Source organism: Centruroides sculpturatus, unplaced genomic scaffold (genome assembly GCF_000671375.1).
Source record: "Centruroides sculpturatus isolate CEXI.00-Female unplaced genomic scaffold, Cexi_2.0 scaffold845, whole genome shotgun sequence".
Classification (NCBI taxonomy): Eukaryota; Metazoa; Arthropoda; class Arachnida; order Scorpiones; family Buthidae; genus Centruroides; species Centruroides sculpturatus.
The window spans coordinates 222,522-246,074 of NW_019385150.1; the positions used below are offsets into that span (position 1 = coordinate 222,522).

Genomic DNA, 23,553 nt, shown 5'->3' on the forward strand with positions numbered 1-23,553 from the left:
ATTTATAAAATATTATTCTATAGTAATTTTAAACAAACTTTCCTATAGTTAATTCATAATAAAATTTATCACAAAAATTCAATAAAAATATAATAAGTGAGAAAGACAACACAATTGTTTAAATCAGAGATGAAAAACCTTTGGTAATATGTTTCAAGGCAGGAAACAATCTTTTCTATTTATTCTTTAATAACATGCATTAGTATCAAATGTTGTTTAGCCATTTTTTTAAGAATGCCCACCCCTTGAAATGAATGCAGACCCATGCAAACATGTGCTAGTTTCCATATCAGGGTGCATACAGTGATGTTAGGTTTGTTTATTTTGGGCCAAATTTGGCTCCTTTTTAAGTCTTTGAGCACCAAAAAATATTTTATATTTTTTCAAATCATCTTCAACAGAAAAAACTCAGATTTCTTTTAGCTTTGTTTTGTTTGATCATTCTAATATACTGGTCCACACTGAAATGGCAAACACCATCTCCTCCTCATTTTGTTTGATTTGAAAATCATTTAGAACATTAATTTGTTTTTGTAAATAAATTTTATTTTATTTAACTTTATTTAGTAAATTAATTTAGAGATTTCAACTGCCTATTAATTTTTAACTCTGTGAGAATCAGGATTTATTTAATTAATTAGCGTGGGAAATATATTCAAAGTTATTTACAAAAAGGGAAGATACAATATCACTTTTTCACCAGAAAAGGAAATCAACTTCCTTTCCCACAAGACCTTATCTACAAATTTGATATCCATCTAGCAGTTCACCTCCTCTCCACGTCCCCATACATCCCGTTAATAACCACGGATTCTTTTACACAATTGGACAGAAAGGATGATAAAAAGGGTGATTTTCCTGCCATTTGAGGCAGTCAACAGAAATATGACATTGCCATAGGAGACAGACAGTCTACAGAAGAACAGATTTGCCACAAAAACAATGGCAGTCCATGAGAATTTGGAAAGTGCCATAAGAATCTCTCGTCCACAGATTTAACTTGTGCGCCATAAGTTCCCACCTAGAACTTCATCCTTCTCTCGAACTTCCACCACAGTCATCCCACCTTATCAACAATTCGTCACCGATCAGAAGATATAGTTCAAAATCTACAGTTGAGGTAGTACATCTTAATACTTGTAAACTCTCTCTCTCTCACGAATAAGATAGGGATTAATAATCTCTCCATAGCTGTATTTTATTTGTTATTTCTTATTAAATAAAGTTTTGTCACTTTATCATGGCCTCGTTCTTGAACTCATTTCTGTGCTGAAATCCTATCACTTGCCTACTTGCCCTCCCCCTTGGAAGAGTTATCTAAATTACACAGAAGCGTGACTAATGCTAAATTTTAGGTTGATGTCAGGAGCCTGACAAGACCAAGATTCTACAATGTTGTAGTCTACCTTAATTTTAATATAATCTCCATCCTACAACCTTGCAGGTGGATCTTCCAGATCTGTAGCCAAATAAGTGGTAGAGAGAATTACACTTATCTACCCCCAGTTCCTCACAACTCCATAAATTATACAATCTTAGCCTTGACCCTGAAAATTGTTAATATGAATTTTCGATAAAGTGAACTAACTACTATTCCCCTAGCAATTCATATTAATGCAAGTTGACTGTATAAAGTTACATCATCTGAATGAGTTTATCTTATTAATAAATTTCTCTCTAAAACATTTGGTTATATTGTTAAAAACGAGTTTGATTGTAACTAATTTATTTTAATAAGTATTCTTCCAATAATATATTTAAATACAGGTAAATCTTTGTATTTGCAAGATTTAGGATCCTTGGAAATCTCACAAAACCCAATTAATAAGGCTAATGAGAAAACAGAGTTAGGTTTCTACAGATTGAGCTGATATGGCTGAGATGAAGCCTGTTGCTATCCAAGAAATATTTAAAATTTTTCAAATGATTTAATAAGCAAATAATAATAACTAACATATACTTTGTTCATATGTTTAATTATATTAAAAATATTAGTCTTGCATTCTAAGAGAGTTATAGAGAAATTAATGTTGCTTAAAGGACATTTTTATTCATGTCTTTTAAGACTTCAACTTATCAAGAAGTTCTATGTTCTTCTAATGACTTAAAACTGTTTGTTATGTTTTACCATATTTTCAAGAGCAACACCAATTATTTTATAAGTTATAACAAAATACAGAAAAAACTGTGAACAAATTTTCACTTGCTGTTTATGAGATTGTAGAACTGGTGTACACACAAAAATGAAGTAGAGGCAGATGCATAGTCTTCTATAAGACTTGTTTTGATCTCATAATTCAAACTAAAAAAAATTTATAAAAATACTTCATTATAGGGTAGCTCTATTCTTATGAGTTTTAACTCTATAATCCTATATTATCAGATGTAGTATTTCAAACAGCCAAACAAATATCCATTGGTTTAACATACAATTTAGTAATCAATTTAAAAGAGAATGTAGAAGAGAAAATTGATTAATAAATTGTACATTGTTAAACCAATGGATATTTGTTTGGTTGTTTGAAATACTACACCTAAGAAATAAAGGATTATAGAGTTAAAACTTATAAAAATTCTCCTATTGTAATACAGTATGTTATATTATTATAAGGGATCATCATCATTATTATTGTATGTGAGTATTAATTACTGTATATACTGTATTTATATAACTATGGCCTAAACTTTGTCATGTACAATTTAGCAGAGAGCATTGTTATTGTAATGCAGTGACATCAATTTGGTAATATAGTAATAACTGTATTTTGCTTATGTCAAAAAAAATGTAGAAACTGGAGATAACAAAGAGTGCATTTTTTACAAGTACTGTACTATAATTGAAATATTGTAAAAGCAATTTGTGAATAGACAAATGTTTCACAAGTAGTCATGTACTTGGTCACAATTTTTCAAGTGTAAAAACTAAACATATGAATACCAAAGTTACATACAGTAAAAACTGCTTAGGCGACCACTTGCATTCAACGGGCACCTGTCAAAATGGGTAAAAATTTCTGGCACGAAATAGTTTATATATAGAGTGTTTGTATAAGTTACCTGTATTAAATGACCACCTGTGTAACACAACCGCAGGCATCAATTTTTGGTCAGAAACAACATACAACAACTGTAATAAGCGACCACTTTTGCAAATATATCTGGTCTAAACTATTGTTTGAACCCATCTCAACATTTTCCCTTCCTAATATAATGAATTAGTCTAAACTTTTGTTCAAACCCACCTCAGGCACTTCTCCCACCCTTGAAATTAGGTGCAGGTGTTAATGAATTAGTCTAGTAACAAAGGAAATTCATTTCAGTTTGTTCGAAATTGTCCAAAAAACAAAAGAAATGCAAAGTGCTGGATCATGTTAAAGTTATCAGAGAAAGTGAAAATGTTTATCACAAGGCAATTAGTGGTGAAGTTTAACTGTGGGAAAACGCAATTTATTTTACCATAGACCTACAGTATTTTCCTTAGGGATATAAAATATCTGATTGTTTGATAAAATTTATTTTATTTTTATTTTTTGAAGCTCATATACATGTACTGTACCTGTGCAATAAATAGTTTCTGTATCAATCCACCTTATTTCTGTGATATTTTTAGAAAAATAATATCCAAGTAATTTTTGCATGCAAAATATTCAAAAAACAATAAATGCATTAACGCAAAAATTAGTTTTACAGGCAACTTTCCTTTTTTGATTTCACAATTGTCATTGATGTAATGAAATCATATTATGAGAAAAAATAATAAAACTGTTTTATTATTAATTAATAATTTTTTATTGTATTTAAGAAAAAATTATATATTTAAAAAATACAGTATTTTTAAAGCTAAAATAAGATTAAACTAACAAAAACCAAAACTGAAGTGGTGGAGAGATACCATGCTTCTATATCAATGACATAATACACATAACTGAGGACCGAATGAAGATAACAAAGTTGAATTAAGTCAAAATAAAAAAGTGTGCATTATAATTGAGAAAATGCAAATACTGTATTAATCTTTAAAATACTGGTATTAAATCTATCTTATAAAATAATGACAACTTCTGTTAATCGAATTATCCAATAAGAAAAAAATACAGTACCAATATAGCTCTATTGTTGAAAAAATTTGCTTATTTTTGCTCACCTCAACTTTTGCTTAGTAGATATGGCTTTTAGCCANCACCAGATATTTTACAGTAATTATATGAGTAATTCTTTTCAGATATTAATTACAGAAATTAAATATATTTCTTATAAAATTCTTAAGTTTAACTGCTTTATTGAAGTAAACACAAAAATGAATATAAGTTGACAAATTAAAAGCCTATGAATATAAATTCTCAAAAGTAAATTAAATAGTATTGATCACAAAAATACTTACTTTATTGGCAAATTTAGAGTTTCTAACATATTACAGGCATTTACTAAATCTTCAGGTGATATGAGCTATAGAATATATAAATTTTTGAATTAATTTGAAATATGTAGCATGCCAATTATGAACAATATTTTTAAAAGCAATTTTAATTGATGTAATTACAGACATTTTTTAATATTAGGTTTAAAAACAAAATTATATTAAGTACAATTTCAGTTTTGTGTTTCAATCAATTAATTAAAAATTCCATTTCATTTCTGATTATGATTATTTAATGATTTCACTTCTATATACATATATATCTCATATGATTTTTTATAACAGTAATGATAACTTGGCATAATTACATAATATTTAAGTCTGAACTTGATAGAAGTTAAAAATTGTATTAAAATATATTTTAAAACATGAATATAATTGAAGAATATACTAATTCAGTGGTTCTTAACCTTTTAATGATGAGGGACCATTTATCAAAATTTTTGTCTTGCCATGGACCACGAGCTGTTTGGAAGTAATATAGGTTCTTATAAGGTTGTTCTATAAATTAAACATGTAGAAAATTATTCGGAACCAANTTGGATGACCACCTGTCTAAAAGACCATTTTTTGAAGGAACCATGGGTGGTTACCGCAGACAGGTTTTACTGTATATAAATTATGCAAACATTAATCTTCATTCTTAGAAAATTCTATTGAAAGCTTGTTACATTTGAGTAAAGTTTATCCTATCATAAATAACTTCCTTCTGAAGCTATATTAATTCATTTATTTTTGATGAGAAGTTATTTTCCAGTATCCTGATAAAAAAAAACCTGACTATTCAAACAGTATGTTCTCTGGCATCATTGTCATTTCATCTCATGCAGCTCAAGTCCTTTTTTTTGTGATTTTTAAATCTACAGTTGATTACTGTTTGCTAATATGTAAAAGGATTTGTGCTCTATGGTAGCACAAATCCTTTTACATAGTCTTTGTAGAACTTAATATATTTTTTAACAAATTGTGTCACTTACACCATACACTTTCAGTGATATAATTGCCAGATGTAGACTTTCTCTCCCTGATTTTTCTTTGCATTTCTTACTTTTATCATTTTTTTTTACTTTTTTTTTTTATTTTTTTTTTTCCTTTCTGTAATTTTCCTCTATATGTTTACAGAAGAACCACTCAAGATAGCTCCTATATCTACATCTCTATTTATTAACTTAGTAATCCTAGACATTCATTCTTTTACAATGTAATGAGTGCCTTGTCTCCCAGAGAGAAGTATCTGCACCTTGATTTTAATAAATATAGAAGTATATATAAAATAGAATAAAAGTATATAAAAGCAAATAACATATAAGGTTATGTAAAAAATCTTATATGTTAACACTAAAGTGTACAAACTAATGTACTTTTTTTTAAACTGGTTTTGTACATCTTAGTCCTAATCTTTCTTACTTATTTATCATATCAGTTTTTACATTTTTGTATTTTATGATACTTTGTTTATTAAGTAATAGTTTTATCAATAATTTTTATTTTTGTTTATTGTTGTTCTAAAGTTTATCCCTCTGTTGTATTTTAATGGGACATTTATTGTACAGAGAAAGTCATATCTTGCTATACATTATTCTAGCTTATAAAANCACTGTATTTAAACAACGTTTATGGATGGCTACAGGTGTTAAATTTCAAATAACAGGTAAGTCTAGTAGAATCGATATATAGGCCTAGTATTTAAATCACACGTTCTTTATTTGAATTCGGAATACAAGTCTATTAATTTAAATTTTTTATATTATAGCAGAGGAAGTGGAGAAAAAATGGAAGGTACTATACAAAGGGATAGATAGCCTCTGTGAGAAGAAAAAATTAATAAAATTAACACTGTTAGTGGCAGTGGCGTTTCCTATTCGACCAGAATTTTTACGTATGTGTGTTCTGGCATAAAATCGTAAAACAGAAACTGAACTGAAAGCTGATTTCTGATTCAGTTTTCTGCCACACAATTTTACGCATGTGTGTTCCTGGCCTATAATCACAAATTACTCAAAATATAAAACAATTTAGATATTCATACCGATATTCCTACTAAAGGCACTTTTTCCCATTCTTTTTTTTCTAAAACTTCTGTTAAACTTTGAAAAAACTGTAAAATAAATAAATGTTGCTAATAGATTATTTAAAAATTATGGTTTCAAAGTAAAATTAATTTGAAAAAATTAAATACAGTAGAGCATTGATTACCCGAATCAATTGGTGACTGGGGTTATTCAGAAAATTGATTTTTCAGATAACCAATTATGTATGAAAAATATATTAACCTATCCAATGTTGAAATTCGTTCAAATCCTGGCATGTCCTTAAGTACTCTCTCATAGTTGCACCAGTGCTGCCAGCTAAAAGACACACACCAATAAAAATAATTGCAGTGCCAAAGATTGCAGCGCCACAGCACTAGCTGAAATTTAAATTTGCCAACTGGAAAGTTTTCGGATAATTGACATTTCAGTTGATCGACATTTGGATAATCAATGTTCTACTGTATTAATATTTTATACCTTCATAAATTATCAAAAAGGCTTACTGACTACTTACTTCTGATTCTCCTCCTTGTACAAATGAAAATTTTACAAAATTAAATGGACTATATTTAACAGGCCCTAAAGACTTTTGATTTTCAGGAAGTTGACTTAAATGAACCACAATTTTTCCACTATTTAAATAAATAATAGATTTAAAGTTAATAAAACTAATAAAAATAGCAGTAATAAATATAAAAGATAACTAGTTTGTTTTAAAACAAGCTAAGAAATCTGATATTAATAATTTCAAATATTCAAATAACTGAAATAATGAAAGAATTAAAAAATAAAATCAATACATAAATAACTGGGAAAGTTCAAAAATAACCAATAGAATGCAGACTCAATAATAAAAAAGGAATTAATTTTATGGACTTTTCAATATTAAAAAGTATTATTTGCATATTTATCAAAATAATTAGTCTTCTCAAAAAGTATATATTAGTGATTTAATTTATACAAAAATTTATAATCAATCTCTACATGTATATAAGAAATTACTCTCACCTTTAGAAACTAATTGAGGCATTTTCATATCTTTTCATGAACATTGGAATATTCAATCATCACATTTTTGTAAAAAGATTTGAAGATGCCTTAACTAGTTAATAACAGCAAAAATATTCTCTAATATTAAAAACTAAAATTTTAAATTTGAATATCATTGAAATGTGTGCTTTTAAAGAAATTTTTTCAATAAGCTGCTTAAAGCTTAAATCTATGAATTATCTAATATCTAAATTTATCTAAATAAACACACATTTAAAATATAAAACACACAAAAGTTTTTGTTCTCTTAATCCAGCAGTGTTTTTACTTATCTATCTTGTAACAATAAAAACAACACTCAGGGGACTTTGTTAGTTAAATCTTCATATTTCAGTTTAACACCTGAAATTTTTATATCACTGCTATTTAGAAAATAAACCTTAACTTACACGTTTTAGTTAATATTAAATTAACAATTTAATATTAACTAAAATGTTCTGTTAACAATACCTTCTTGTCCATCCTCTATTTTCTTTCTCGGCAAAAACCACAAGAGATAAATGAAGAGATAATTCCTTTTCCTGAAACGTTAATTTTTAATAATTAAAACTTTAATATTGATTTATTTTAATATTTAAAAATTTTAAATTAAGTAAATAAAAAGTCAATTATTTATTGTATTTGTTATTTTTTTAAATTTTCCAACATTTAAAATACATGTAGATTACTGTGCTTTCTTAATGTGCTTTCTCACCACACTGGGTTGTATATACTTCACAACTATCTACAATTAACCATTAACCGGTGCGAAATTCTTTAAAATCGGCAAACATTTTCGATTCCCCTCCTGAGATCTTCTTCAGGCTTACTTTTTTATCTCTTTCGTTATAACTGGATTCTTTAATTTGAATGTTTTTAAAAAATATGGAACGATAATATAAACGATATAAGATGTCACTTTTAATGAATACTATCTTTTGCTAATTCATAAATTAATATTTTATATTTAAATATTTACAATTTAAACTTTTCTTTATAATATTTGTAGTTTTAAATTAATTTTTCNTACGAGTCACTTAGATTTTACAAATACGTGTGCCGGGCTATGAACGGCTCACGTATTTGTAAAATCTAAGTGACTCGTACAACATGGAATTCATATAAAACAGAATAATCAACAGTGTTATAGGGAATCGCCTGTATCACTGTATGACTAAGAATACGTCAAGTCTTGTTCTTCACCGCCGATCACCAGACTACTCTCTGACCGAACTACGATAGGCTTGAAAAGGATCCATTTTGTACATTGCGGAAAGTGCCAAAACATCTTCATTTTGAAAGAATTAAAAAATAAAATAAAAAGAAGTAATACAAAAACCCCAAAAACATTTGTGACAAATTAAGGAATACTTTTCTTAAAAATTTCAAATATTCAAATAACTGAAATAATGAAAGAATTAAAAAATAAAATCAATACATAAATAACTGGGAAAGTTCAAAAATAACCAATAGAATGCAGACTCAATAATAAAAAAGGAATTAATTTTATGGACTTTTCAATATTAAAAAGTATTATTTGCATATTTATCAAAATAATTAGTCTTCTCAAAAAGTATATATTAGTGATTTAATTTATACAAAAATTTATAATCAATCTCTACATGTATATAAGAAATTACTCTCACCTTTAGAAACTAATTGAGGCATTTTCATATCTTTTCATGAACATTGGAATATTCAATCATCACATTTTTGTAAAAAGATTTGAAGATGCCTTAACTAGTTAATAACAGCAAAAATATTCTCTAATATTAAAAACTAAAATTTTAAATTTGAATATCATTGAAATGTGTGCTTTTAAAGAAATTTTTTCAATAAGCTGCTTAAAGCTTAAATCTATGAATTATCTAATATCTAAATTTATCTAAATAAACACACATTTAAAATATAAAACACACAAAAGTTTTTGTTCTCTTAATCCAGCAGTGTTTTTACTTATCTATCTTGTAACAATAAAAACAACACTCAGGGGACTTTGTTAGTTAAATCTTCATATTTCAGTTTAACACCTGAAATTTTTATATCACTGCTATTTAGAAAATAAACCTTAACTTACACGTTTTAGTTAATATTAAATTAACAATTTAATATTAACTAAAATGTTCTGTTAACAATACCTTCTTGTCCATCCTCTATTTTCTTTCTCGGCAAAAACCACAAGAGATAAATGAAGAGATAATTCCTTTTCCTGAAACGTTAATTTTTAATAATTAAAACTTTAATATTGATTTATTTTAATATTTAAAAATTTTAAATTAAGTAAATAAAAAGTCAATTATTTATTGTATTTGTTATTTTTTTAAATTTTCCAACATTTAAAATACATGTAGATTACTGTGCTTTCTTAATGTGCTTTCTCACCACACTGGGTTGTATATACTTCACAACTATCTACAATTAACCATTAACCGGTGCGAAATTCTTTAAAATCAGCAAACATTTTCGATTCCCCTCCTGAGATCTTCTTCAGGCTTACTTTTTTATCTCTTTCGTTATAACTGGATTCTTTAATTTGAATGTTTTTAAAAAATATGGAACGATAATATAAACGATATAAGATGTCACTTTTAATGAATACTATCTTTTGCTAATTCATAAATTAATATTTTATATTTAAATATTTACAATTTAAACTTTTCTTTATAATATTTGTAGTTTTAAATTAATTTTTCAGTTTTTAATGCTATAAAGTTTTAATTATTATTAAACAACAAAAAAATACCTGAATTAAAAATTTAAATTTCCTTAAATAGTAATAGTGGTTAATCAATAGAAGTCATATCAATACAGAAAACATCACACAAACACAAAGATTACTACAATAAATAAATAACATCAGAAATAAAAACCATTAAATGGTATTACAGGTATGTTTTTTTAAATATAGCAATTAAATTTCACTGTGAATATCTAAATAGATTGAAATTACTTATTAAGAGGCTCAGTTTTTATTTATTCATCTATCAAGATATACTGTAAATTATTATAATTCCATATAATCAGAGCAATTAATACTTTTTAGAAAGTTCTGAACAAAGTCACAATTAGTCACTGTATGGAGATTCTCTTAATGCACTATTTTCAAGAAGCAAATTTATCATGTTAACCAAGTACTACCTGCACAGCAAAAAGTAATTGCTATAATATTTGAAAACTTTATCTAAATTCTTACCCGCTGATGATTATCCTTCCAAAGAAATCGATGTGTAGTTAGTATTAATTCTCCATTATCAAAGTTAGTCTAATAGAATAAAAATAAAAAAAAGAATTATTTCAAATTAGTGGTATTTTATTTTAAAAAGTTTAAATTATTAATATAAAATATGAAAAAGTCTTAAAGTACAATATTTTTTAAATGTCCAAATCCTATTTGCCTGTTTAAAATTCCAAATCCATTTCTTCTTCCTTTTTGTAAATACTAAAATAATGAATAAAATCTTAGTACATTATTTAAGAAACTTATTTCTATTTTTTTAATATATTCCTCCATTAAGATGAATATGGTGCAGGATTTAACTTTTTGATTCACAATTTCCATCACAGCAATACAAAGTATTGAAACTTTATATTTTTCCATAATGAATACAACTGTAAATTCTTTTATGTAGGGTTTAAATAATATTTTTGCACTTACTGTTGAGCCTCAATGTACGGAACTAATATGTGAAAGAGATGGTCTGATAATGCTAATTGTCCATTGTATCTGAAGATGTCACAATTAACTACACAATGAACTTCATATAAGATATAATAAGAGAGACAAACAGCTCACATTGTTATAAATATGAGGAGAAAAACAGTATACTTTCAAGATGAGTAAAACTGTAGTTGTTGATGCACTGTCTAGTAAATATCCCATAAATAAACCAACAATTACACTCCAACAGATGCCTTAGAATAAGCAGATTTGGTCAGTTTCCAAATGCATATTAAGTCAACAATATATTATAATTTTTCTTTATTACTTATCAAATAATTTAAAATATGACGGACTATGCATATATTATTTCTTCTTTGAAAATTCTGCATTAATTTTTAACAACAGAGGAATGTTTTAAAACATTTTATGCTTCAGGGAGGTTCTGAAATAGTAATGCTTTAAAACATATAGTGCATCAAAAGGTTAAATATATATTACTATATTTTTTAAATTATTATAAAAACATTGTTAAATTTAAACTACACAGAATTAAAAATTAAGAAATAAATTAAATGAAAATCTTTGTAATTTTAGACAATAATTTGAAAATTTATTTACTGATGTTTTAATAAACAGTATAAATCTTGAAATATGCTATATTTTCTAGATATTATATCAGCTGATAAATAAAATAACATTCAAAATAAAAATTCTGTTAAATAAATTGTATTTCTTATTCTCCCAACAACAAAATTAAATCATAGAGAAAGTTTATATATAATAGTTTATATATAATAAAGTTCATTAAAATTTCAATATAGAGCTACCACTAGAAAAAGTTTCAAATAAACTACATAAAATCTATTAATGTTCTGATCATTAGTCTTGTGTCTCTAAATGTCCATAACACATTCTGTTGTCATGTAAAAAGATGAACAGGATTAAATAAATGGATGTACAAGAAGTCTAGTGTCTTAGAGGATCACATCATTGTGAGTTATAAAAAGATAATATTTATTTTAAATTGAAAAAATATAAAAGTTCTTTGCAAGATTTTATGGAAACTTTAAATTTTAGAACCTGAAAACATTGATTATATAGTAAACTTTACATATGACAGTGCAATTGCTTTGTACAATGGACATGAGATCAGACTCGTTGAATCCCTAACAAGATTTTCCCTATACCAACCACATTTTTCCATCATATTAGATCAAAATCCTCAAGATTTTCATTGTGATCAAAGCTTCCTGTTCTCGAAGATTTACATATTAAGACATAAAATACTGGCACACAAACTGGAACAATATACTAAACAAACAATTTGACACCTAAATACTAATTCCAGCAATAAAATGAACAAATAAACTTTAATGCTTGAACATTTTTGGCCGTCTTTCAGAGGCCCTCGTCAGGAATGTACAAAACACAAAAAAAAATCATTTTTTGTGTTTTTACATTCCTGACGAGGGCCTCTGAAAGACGGCCAAAAATGTTCAAGCATTAAAGTTTATTTGTTCATTTTATTGCTGGAATTAGTATTTAGGTGTCAAATTGTTTGATTTACATAATTTTATATAATATGCCAAATGCCATGTAACTGATGTAATTTATTAAGCAAATGGAATATGGCTACATATACAGAATCCTATTTTCATTCATTATTAATATAAATAAACTGCAGGTAGAGAGCATGTCCAGTGAGAACCTCACAGGTTGCCAGATAGGTTTTATAAAATGTAAATCAAAATTCCTCAAAATACAACCCAAATTATTTTTAAAGTGACCTAAAATGAAGAAAGTTACCTAAATGAAGTAGCCTAGAGCCCTACAAATATCTCAATCTGCTACTCATAGCTCAATCTTGCAATCTTGAAAACCAGCCATATTTTATGAAATACAAAAATAGTAGTCCAAGAGTCAGGTGACACCAAAAAATGTGTTATTGTAAAAGTAATAACATGTTGACCAGATTAGAGTCATTTCTGGTCTATTGTTCTCTTACAGTACAGAGGTGCTTCAATCTAAACGAATGAGTTAATGTACGCATATCACAGTTTGGATATTATGTTCACTTCGAATTTTAAAGTACCCATATTTCAAACTAATCTAATTCCTTAACATATAAATCTCTATATCCCCAGTCAGGACATATAGTACAGTTTGAACTAACAAGATTTCAAACTATCCATGTTCAAATTAATGAGAACTTCCTGTATATAGTAATTTATGAAATGTTAGTAAAAAAAACTGTTGTTACATTCTTCTCTCTCATTTGAGATACTCCTTTACCTTCATTCTCTATTGGTACAAACCCCTTAAAACACATTCTCTGTAAATGATCTTGGTATAATTTTTTATGTTAAACTCATGTTTAAAGGTCACATTGATAAAATAGTAAAATCTCTAGCCATACATTGTGGAATCCTTTGGTGATTTTGCAAACCCATCTCCTCAAATAATGTACTGCATACTATTTTTTTCACCAACTTCCAAACATTTTTTGATTATGGTTTATTGATTTGGGCCATGGCCACCCTCTCCCTTTTAAGCAAAATTTCTAAAGAATTTAATAAAAAAAAATCTATTTAACATTAAACTCTGCAATCTACCTTGTATTCATTGTCTGAATGTTGCCAGGTCCAGATTGGGTCTTCCCACTTTTCAAGAGAACATTAAATATTTCAAAGAATTACTTTATTATACTTTAATGCAGTGTTTTTCAACCTTCTTAAATAAGTGACTCCTTTACAAGTTAAAAAATTCTGGCAACCCCCCAGGGCATTATTAAAACTATGTCAGTGATTTTAAAAATTATGTATTTAAGTTTCTTTCTGTTGAGACTTAAATATCAATCAAAAAACCAATTGTACTGTAAAATAAACAGGCACAGCTTTCTCACTGAGATTGTAGTTTTTTTTATTGTAGTGTAGGACCTACAAACACTTGTCTTTTTCTTTTACCCGTGACCCCATGTAAGGCTTTGTGACCCCCCTGGGGGTGGTGACCCACAGGTTGAAAAAAACTGCTTTAATGGTTATGTCCAGTTGAATTAGCTTTGCTTAATAACTTAGCAGAACTTGTGCCATTTATCATTGGACATATACTATATGAATATTTTACTCATATTAAATACATTTGTAATGCATTCTTTATATTTCTTAATAATTTAATTTCATTTTTACTTGTTTATATATTTGTTTATTTGGGGAAGGAAATCTTACATCTTACACAACTTTTCGTATTGTATTATTTATTATAGTTTAACTTAGTTTATATTGAATAATTTACTTATACTGTATTAATTTTCTTTGAAATGCAAAAACATGCTTTTTGAAATTCTTTATCAAGTCAGAACTTTATACATGGTATAGGAAGAAAAATAAGCTATTAATATATATATTAAAAAATAAATTATGAGATAACTAAATTATAAATAGAACTTTTGGAATAGATTTCCCTAAAAATGTCAGCTTCAAATATATTAGGTGAAAAAGACATTTGTTCTTTGAAAGTTAACAATATAAATAAGATAATCTTTTTGACTCAAAGTTTTTAACGGAGATTTTTATACGAGTTTCACTGTAAAACATTATTATAACCTCTATAAAATCAAAAGTCAGAAAGTTNTTTCAGTTCAAAAGTTTCTCCAATATAAAATTTATTTTGATAGAAAATTCCTAGGTTTTTACCCATACGCATTATATTATTCAATTAAATCAACCCCGTAGACAACATAATCTAGTTGATCAATCAACGTCAGAATTATTATCGTGCAAAACAACCATTTCTATTCATAGCCATTTAATGATTCAATAAATCAAAAATAAAATTAGTTATATTACATTATAAGGAGTAATGAATACAAATTTCCCATCAAGTAATTTCTGTTCGTACACAAATTTAAAGTATTTTAAAGATGAGATGTTACAGCGTCTCTAAAGTATTTAATAAGATCTTTTACCAGGAATCCTATTTTTATTTTATTTTTAAGAATATTAGCAACTGTAATGCTAAATTAAACAAGAAATTGCCATATCTGATATATATAATTGACAAGACTATGTGTTGTCAATTATCTATATCAAATATTTTAAAATTGAGATTAGAAAGAGTATGTTAATTAATTAATTAACATACTCTTTCTAATCTCAATTTTAAAATGGTAACATACAAATCTCACTTCAAATCAGTATAGTACAGTTACATCTCTGAATGGAACCTTACCAAAACTGTAGACCATAGTAGTCAAAGGAACCATACCTCTACTTGCAACTCTTCATGAGACATCCCCAAAATCAGCCTACTTCCATTTCACATGCAATCGAGAGTTGCATCGCTCTTCTAAGATTATCATGTTTAACTATTTAGCCTAGGCGACTATACCAGCTTCGAGTAGCCCACTCGACCACTCACAGACTACTTGACGTTATATAGTTTTGGGAGAGTGGGGGCATTGAGGCACAAGCAATAGCAAACATCGACACGGGGCACAGAGAATAGGCAATAGTATCGATACATAGTAAAATCTGATTTTTGGAGGTGAATATCTCACGAAGGGTTACATGTACAGGTACAGTTCCTTTGACATTTTTGTTCCTATCAATAAGCTCTACAGCTCTGCCAAGGTCCCAAGTGTCTCGTTCAGAGCTTGAATTGACGCTTTTTATGTACTACTTAATTTTCAACCTTTTACTTCTCCTAGCAACAATAGGAATAAAAGAGAAGGAATCTTATCAGTAATGTATTTTCAATGGTAATCTCTACAGAAGAAACAAAATTAGTTTTTTGACTTGTCTAAATAATGGAGTTTTAAAAAAATATTTTAAAATTACTTTTTCGTCACCGTCGTATATTCTTATATGATTCTGTCGCGTGATTTCTCTTTCGCTTTGGGAAATATCTCCTTCCCAAACAAATCTATTCATTTCTGGTTCGGATCCAATTCACACGATAAAAATCATAAATTACGTACGAACCAAAATAAAAATGTGATAAGCGCCCTCTGGTAAAATTAAATATTTTTTAAGTTGATTTTTAAATTAATCAAATATATGAATTTTAAAAAATGTTTTAAATGTCTGTACTATATTTAACTGTCATATTTATTTAGAAAGCACGTTTTAAAATATCAAGAAAAACTTTTTTTATGAAAGAATGTATTGATTGTTTTGCTATTGTTTGATTCTCATTTGTAATTGCTCTTTCCAAAATGATAAAATATGTACTGTATATTATCGTCATACCATGTATTTCACGGTTAGAATCCGTTTCCCGAATTTTATCCGATACTATACTATACTTACTTACAGGGTGGAAAGGGCGTTTTTTTTTTTTAGCTCTTTCCACCCTGTAAGCGCTAAGATGCCTTTTTTTAGTAAGCTTCTTATGAGTGAGGCTTGGCCCACAATGGAGTGACCGGGTGGTGAGGGACGAAACCCGATAAATTCTGACGCACCATCTCCCGAAAGATTCTAGGATTTTTCGATCCATTCGGATTCGATCCCGAATCTCCCACAATGGTAGACTACCATCCCGCTCAGCCATCCAACCATCCAGTGGCGCATCCCGAAGATCAAAGGACCCTGTCACCCTCCAAAAGAAAAAGAAAAAGAATACTATAAAATTTTCCAAAAATCTTTTCCTAATTAAAATTAATTTTTTTTGTATTTATATTGTGTCGTGTCTTTATTTCTATACTATTTATGATTAGCGGACACATAAGATAAGAATTTTATTAAATTCCGAATAAAAAATTTTTTCCGTTCAACTCGACTCCCCAAGATTAAATCCTAAGTGCGTTACCACTGGACAAAGTTGCCAGATCGGGCTACAAGTAGCGGATTGGGCTACTTTTTAAGTGCCCTCGCTACAAAAATTTCAAATTGGGCGACACGCTACTTTTTGGGCTAGTGATAATTATCTTCAGGCTACAAATCTTAAAAATACGCTACTTTTTTATTTTCATATATAAAATCGTAACACATTTCTTGTATTATACATAATTAATAAAGTTTTATTTAATTATTTATACAATTAAGTGTAATGAAAAGTTGTAACGTTTAACAAAGATAAAGATACTTTGCTTCCATTTTCCATCCGTCGTTCGTTCCAGTAGACAATCCACAATTTCACAAGCAAGGTCGCCTCCGTGTTTGTGAAGTTGTGGATTGTCTACTGGAGCGAACGACGGATGTTAAACGGAAGCAAAGTATCTTTATCTTTGTTAAACGGAAGCAAAGTATCTTTATCTTTGTTAAACGTTGCAACTTTATATTTATTTATACAATTAAGTGTAATGAAATTAAATGTATAACCGTCGGCATGTTTTTATATTTTTTTATTTTACTTAAAGTTTTGTTTGTTCAATATTTCTATTTGCAATGAACGATAGTTTTACTGAAACGTAACATGTTCGATACTCGTTTAATTCTTTAGTACTTTTTAGTACCAAAACAAGTATTAAACGAGTATCGAACTTGTTACGTTTTCGTAACTTTAGATCTGGCAATACTAGATATTTGTTGAGTTCGCACCGTTACTACCAAATTTTAATTGACTTTGATGCATGAATGGCAGCATTATCCTGTTGGAATTGCCAATTTTCTTTCCCAATAAGTGATCCAAAAGTTATTAAATTTTGATACAACAGTTCTTGATACAATGGAAACAGGGGGCTTAAAACTAAAAACAAAAACCGTAGTCGCTAAGTCTCAAGTTTAAAAAATGAATCGCCTCGCCTGCGAATGACTCGCTTTGATTTAGATAAAATTGATGCAGATACACCGAATATATATATATATATATGTTCGGAATATATAATATATATATAACAAATTATTTCATTAGTAAAAGTGCATAGTTGCAAAATAATTCATTTTTATTGTTTGGGCTACAAACAGATCAAATCTGCTACTTTTGGAGCACAACCACGCCAAGGCTCTAGAACCACCATACTCAAACTTTTTTTCTCTCGGGCCACATACACATGATAGCTATTACACGCGGGCCGCAACATAACAATTATAATAAAAAACTTACTTAATTTCTTACTTACCCTAGAAATTTAGTGTGACTGTTGATATTGAGAACATTTTTCACAATTTCATTTAAATCTTTTTTTTTAATACTCTTTCCGCATGTGGGCACTAAGAGGGCCTCTTATAGCAGGCCCATAGCAGGCCCACAATGGTGCGACCGGGTGGTGAGGGACGGGGCCCGACATATCCGAACGGACCACTCCCCGAAAAATTCCTGACCCGACCGGATTCGATTCAGAGCGGTAGGCTACCACCTTGACCGCTCGGCTGTCAATTCATTTAAATCAGGTTTGTAACTGCTGCATGCTACTGGTAAAACTGCATCCAGGTGTGAATCAGCAGCGGCGGCCTTATCCATTGCGAGGCTCTGGGCGGCAGATCTTTGCGAGGCCCTGGGCGGCAGATCTTTGCGAGGCCCTTGTTCTTTGTGCAAAGTATGTGAATTGAAATAGTAGGCACTTATTAATATTAATATATACTGTACTATAAATTAAATTTATTTTATTGTTATAACTAATAGCCAAGGATAAAATAAAAAGTTTTAAATATCAACTTTTTTCTACTTGGTTGTTGCGCGAGGCCCCTCCAAAAGCGAGGCCCCGGGCGATTGCCCTGCTCGCCACCCCCTAAGGCCGCCACTGTGAATCAGTAAGCCAGTTTCTATATATGTTCTTTGCATATTTCATTTTTGAGTATGACGTTTGAGTATGACATAGATACGTTGATGCAAACAACGTAAGTAAAATTTGAGCACATTTTTTAGTCTTATATTGATCGGGCACTACTTTCCAGAAGTGGTAATTCCAGAAGTCAGCGTAATTATTTTCCGCTCTCTTTCACGTCCGGGCCGCACACAAAAGCTCAGCGGGCCGCAGGTTGAGTATGGTGGTTCTAGAATATAAGGTTACCTCATATAGCCGGTTTAGCCACTTCCTGCCGGATTCCGGATATACGTCATCCGTAGTCGAGCCTGGTCGAGCGACCGCTTCACAACAGTTAGCGAGGGAATAAAATTTTAAAATTTCACTATTTTTGTTACTTTGTTGAGAATTTTTAGACTCTTAATCTTCGAAGGTAAATATATCTATCGTCATTACTATTATTAAGCATAATTATGTTGATAATTATATCGATAAAAATTGTACGGAAGTAAAAGTGTTCCTAGAACCATTTGATATTCTGTTGTAGTCTTTACACTTGGTTGTGTAGAAATTACAGAATATGATTACGGATAAAATATATTTTTTACTAAAATATTTTAAAATACTAAGAATAGTTTTTTGCGTGTATAAAAATAGTATCTGCACGATGAAATGACGACTACAAATAATAAGTTGGCCCATAACAGGGTGGTAACACTTTTAAGATAACTTGAGATGTAAAAAAGAAATATTGTTTATTATTAATTAATATAACTTTTTTAAAATATGCATATATACGTAAAATGCATAGAAATGCAAAATAAAAAAATGTTTTATATATACAGTAATATAAATTTATTGTAGTGTTATTTATTTGTATAATAATTTTTATGTAAGAAATGTTAATACTACTTTTTTCTACTTCGGAATATTATATCTTGATTACATATATTTGGAAAAATTAAAAAAATAGCTAAATTTTATTGTAATCATTACAGTATTTTCATTTTTAGATGCCTGAAGCATCATGTGTTGTTGCAACTTGTAATAACAGCTATCATAACAAAGTTATTAAACAGGAAAGTTGGTTATTTTAGATTTCCTAAAGATCCAATAAAAAGAAGAAAATGGATTCATAATTATAAAAGAAAAGACAAATTCAATCTCGATTCTTGTCATGTTCTCTCTGACCATTTCACAGAAAATGATTTTGAAAGAAATTTAAAAGCTGAGTTATTAGGCTTATTGGCAAAACCTAAACTAAAGAAAACTTTACTACCGACAGTAAATTTAGGAAATATAGAAAATGAAAATATTAATCAGTCAAATCAAAGAAAGAATCGTTTACTAAAAAGAAATAGAAAAAAAACTGACAGGAAAATTTTTAAATGTAAATAAACGGGATAAACCAAAAGAATCTTAAATGATTGTAAAACTTTAGATCTTAATTTAAAACTGTAATAACAATAGAAAATTTTAAAAAGTTTGTACCTGATTTCTTTTAATTCTGTTTCTATGTAATACTTAATATGTATATACAGTATTGATATTAAAAATATGTTTATAACATAAAAAAATTGTTCGTTTGACAAAGTTATTTTTGTATATGTATGAGTAAATAATATTGTTTTTGGTACATGAATATTAAAAATTAAATAAATAGGCCAATATAATTTTTAGTTTAAAAAAAAAAAAGTCGTTTGACGATATAAATTAATTCATTTATATATAAATTACCTACGTAGGATTTACTAAAATTAATCTTTTAAGAAACTATTGTTGTTATAATATCATAAAATAGATAAAATAGATTTCATTTACAAAGTAGAAAAACGCATTTTAATTTCAACTTTACACGTAAAAATTACGAAGATTTGCTCAATGTTCCGGATTTTTCTTATTTATAATCCATTTTTATTTATATTTAATTAAGTAAGAATCGTAATTAATAAAATATTAGCGTGTAATTAAAGCTACGAGCTTCTGATCGGTAATGTTTTTACCATAAGGACATAGTAAGATGTTTCGTTTTCGACTATGAGTGACGTCAAATAAGCAACCAATGAAAAGAGTTTCTTCTCTATGAGGCAACCTTATAATCTAGGACCTTGCAACCACGCTACTTTTTAACCTTCAGATCTGCAACTCTGTCACCGGATCCCCGAGCCGCCTCTAAATGGAGTCTCTGTTAAAAACTTCTGTAGCTTCTAAAAAGAGTAATTAAGAATGGAAATATATTTTTACTAACAATTACGTATTTGTACAATTTAATTTATAAATCAATTCACCTCTTTACATTTTAAGCGTTGTGTAAATTAATTGAACAATGTTGTCAAATAAAATATCTTTTTAACAATGAAGAGACAATGTAAATATAAAAATTCTATCTTTATTTTATTTTACTTTTGTTTATTATACAGTCAATTACTTTCATAACCGAAACAATGAAAAATAAATTTATTGATAGAGTTTATAATTAATCAGTAATCTTTACATTGAATACAGTTAGTTTGTCATAAATAGGGATGTCGTCATCATTTACTAGAGTCAGTCCATAATCGGTGCGTCTTTATAAATTGGTCGCAATTGGTATGTCTTATATCGGGGATGTCGTCATCTCTTATTCGAGTTTGTCCACAATCAGTGCGTCTTTATTCGTTAGTCGCAATTGATATGTCCATAATCCTTGTATCATAATACGTTAGTCAATTCATAAGTGGCACGTTTTGATCCAGGATATGTGTCAAATTTGTGAAAAATACATTTGATATGTCCGGGTATTATAATGTCAGTCCAGTAGATATAAGTCACAATCGGTGTTAGAGATGTCATAAGTTGGATTTTTTAAATGATGATTGCCGAAATGCAGAATTTTATAAATTTTGAAATAATCACGAAAAGAATCATACGTATTAATAAATAAAAAAACAAATGAAAATGATAAACCACAAACACAAACAGAAAACGATGACAATGAATATGTACAGATGAAAATGATGATGATGATATTTACAGATGAACTATGTACATTATATACAGCAGAACTGGTCTGCAAATATGAACTTCTCCACAGTGACGAAGTTCTGTCATGGAATTGCAACAATTAATTAAAATCAGAATAATTGGTAAAGATATATTATAATAAATAAGTTATAGATACATACCAAAAGAAGAATCTGAAAAGTTTCTTCAATTTAGAGAATTTTTCTCTTTGTTGCATGTTCCTTTTTTGATTGACTGGCATGCACATCGGATGTCATATCCTCGGCTACCCTGTTGTATCAAAATGAAAAATTCAAATTAATCGAAAACTATTAAAATATTAATTTCAATAATAAATAATAATCTTTGTTTTTCTGTAATATATTATTAAAAGTATTTCATTTCTATAATATAGAAAGAACGCAGAAAATCATATAAAAATACGTATTAAATAAACATAAAATTCTTACCTGTCGAGACAATGGCTAACAGCTTCCAGCTCGACTTTCTGATGATGATTCTCACATTCGTTTTTATCGACTTGTCGCCAATGAGAATTAGAGTAGCCGAAACAATCCTCGGAAAGATCGAGAACAATATCCGAATAGTTTGTTTCTTGGTAACTTTCCAAGTCACAATCAAAGAAATCATCCCGATCATCATTATCGGGATCAAATTGCTCCTCGCACGACTCTAGCTTTATATAAACAATACAGAAAATGAGATTAAAATATTACATGTTACCTATTAGATACGTATTAAATAAATATAAGAATCTTACCTGTCCAGACAATCGCCAACAGCTTCCAGCTCAACTTTCCCATCACACGATACCCGAAGATTCTCGCATTCGTCGCAACGAAAGCAAACATCAACTTGTTGCGAATTAGAATCGCCATAGCCGAAACAATCCTCGGCAAGATCGAGAACAATTTCCCAATAATCTGTTTCTTGGTAATTTTCCAAGTCAAAACTGAAGAAATCGTCCTCGTCATTCAGATTTCTATCCACATCCGCACTTATCTGTGCATCTTCCACAAATCTCTCCATATCGAAATCTGAAAAAACAACTCGTTAATTATTTGTGTCTTATGGTCATTCGCCATCTCTCATCGTCTATGATCGGTTCCACCGAGGGTAGCTTCGCTGATGATGGGTCTACATAAACACGTGCTATCACGCAATATAAAATCAAATTAATCAAGCGTATATTTTTCGTAAAGATTTATGTTTATTATTATTAATCAACCTCGTCCATGTTTACATCGTGATAAAATATACAATATTCTATTCAAAATCAGTTTAAGATATCGAAATTTATCTCGAAATTAATTTCTTATTCTAGTTCTTTGCTCTTAATTAATTAAATTTAAGTATCTTATGATTGCCTAATGACAAATTTTGAAATCGGTAATTCTATTTTTATAAAGATATTTGTACAATGTATTGTGTAGGCTGTCAAAATATTACTCACCTTTATATCCAACGCAAATAAACTCGAGAAATAACTCCGAAAAGCTCCAAAATGTCTTTCGCATTCGAAAATCGCCCACTTTCGCAACAAAAACAGTGGAAAGTATTTTAGTCCACTTTCTTGCGTTTCCGCGTGACGTCGAAGCCAATGTAGTACAAATATTCGAGACTTTGAATATCCGATTCATATTTATTTCTCTTTTAGCGATCCTTATTACGAATGAGTACTGTACATTAATTGCTGTGCTTTTAAAAACTTTTTTAAATCTTCAGAATC

General features: G+C 28.7%; 2 protein-coding genes across 2 annotated transcripts in view; both read right to left on the bottom strand.

The window, feature by feature from the left end:
• Positions 1-16,131, bottom strand: part of LOC111635483 (vacuolar protein-sorting-associated protein 36-like) — a 73,308-nt gene extending 57,177 nt beyond the window's left edge. The window contains exons 1-5 of the mRNA XM_023380450.1: positions 15,976-16,131; positions 10,673-10,741; positions 9,618-9,688; positions 6,965-7,082; positions 6,447-6,515 (exon numbers count right to left, since the gene is read on the bottom strand). Coding sequence (XP_023236218.1) covers positions 6,447-6,515; positions 6,965-7,082; positions 9,618-9,688; positions 10,673-10,741; positions 15,976-16,068 — 420 coding nt within the window. The 5' untranslated portion in view covers positions 16,069-16,131. The remainder of the gene's footprint in view (positions 1-6,446; positions 6,516-6,964; positions 7,083-9,617; positions 9,689-10,672; positions 10,742-15,975) is intronic.
• Positions 16,132-22,075: 5,944 nt separating this feature from the next.
• Positions 22,076-23,553, bottom strand: LOC111635477. Its single transcript, XM_023380445.1, has 2 exons — positions 23,278-23,553; positions 22,076-22,861 (listed from the first exon to the last, which is right to left on the bottom strand). The coding sequence occupies exons 1-2, from the start codon at positions 23,462-23,464 to the stop codon at positions 22,581-22,583; spliced, it is 468 nt and encodes a 155-aa protein (XP_023236213.1). The 5' UTR covers positions 23,465-23,553; the 3' UTR covers positions 22,076-22,580.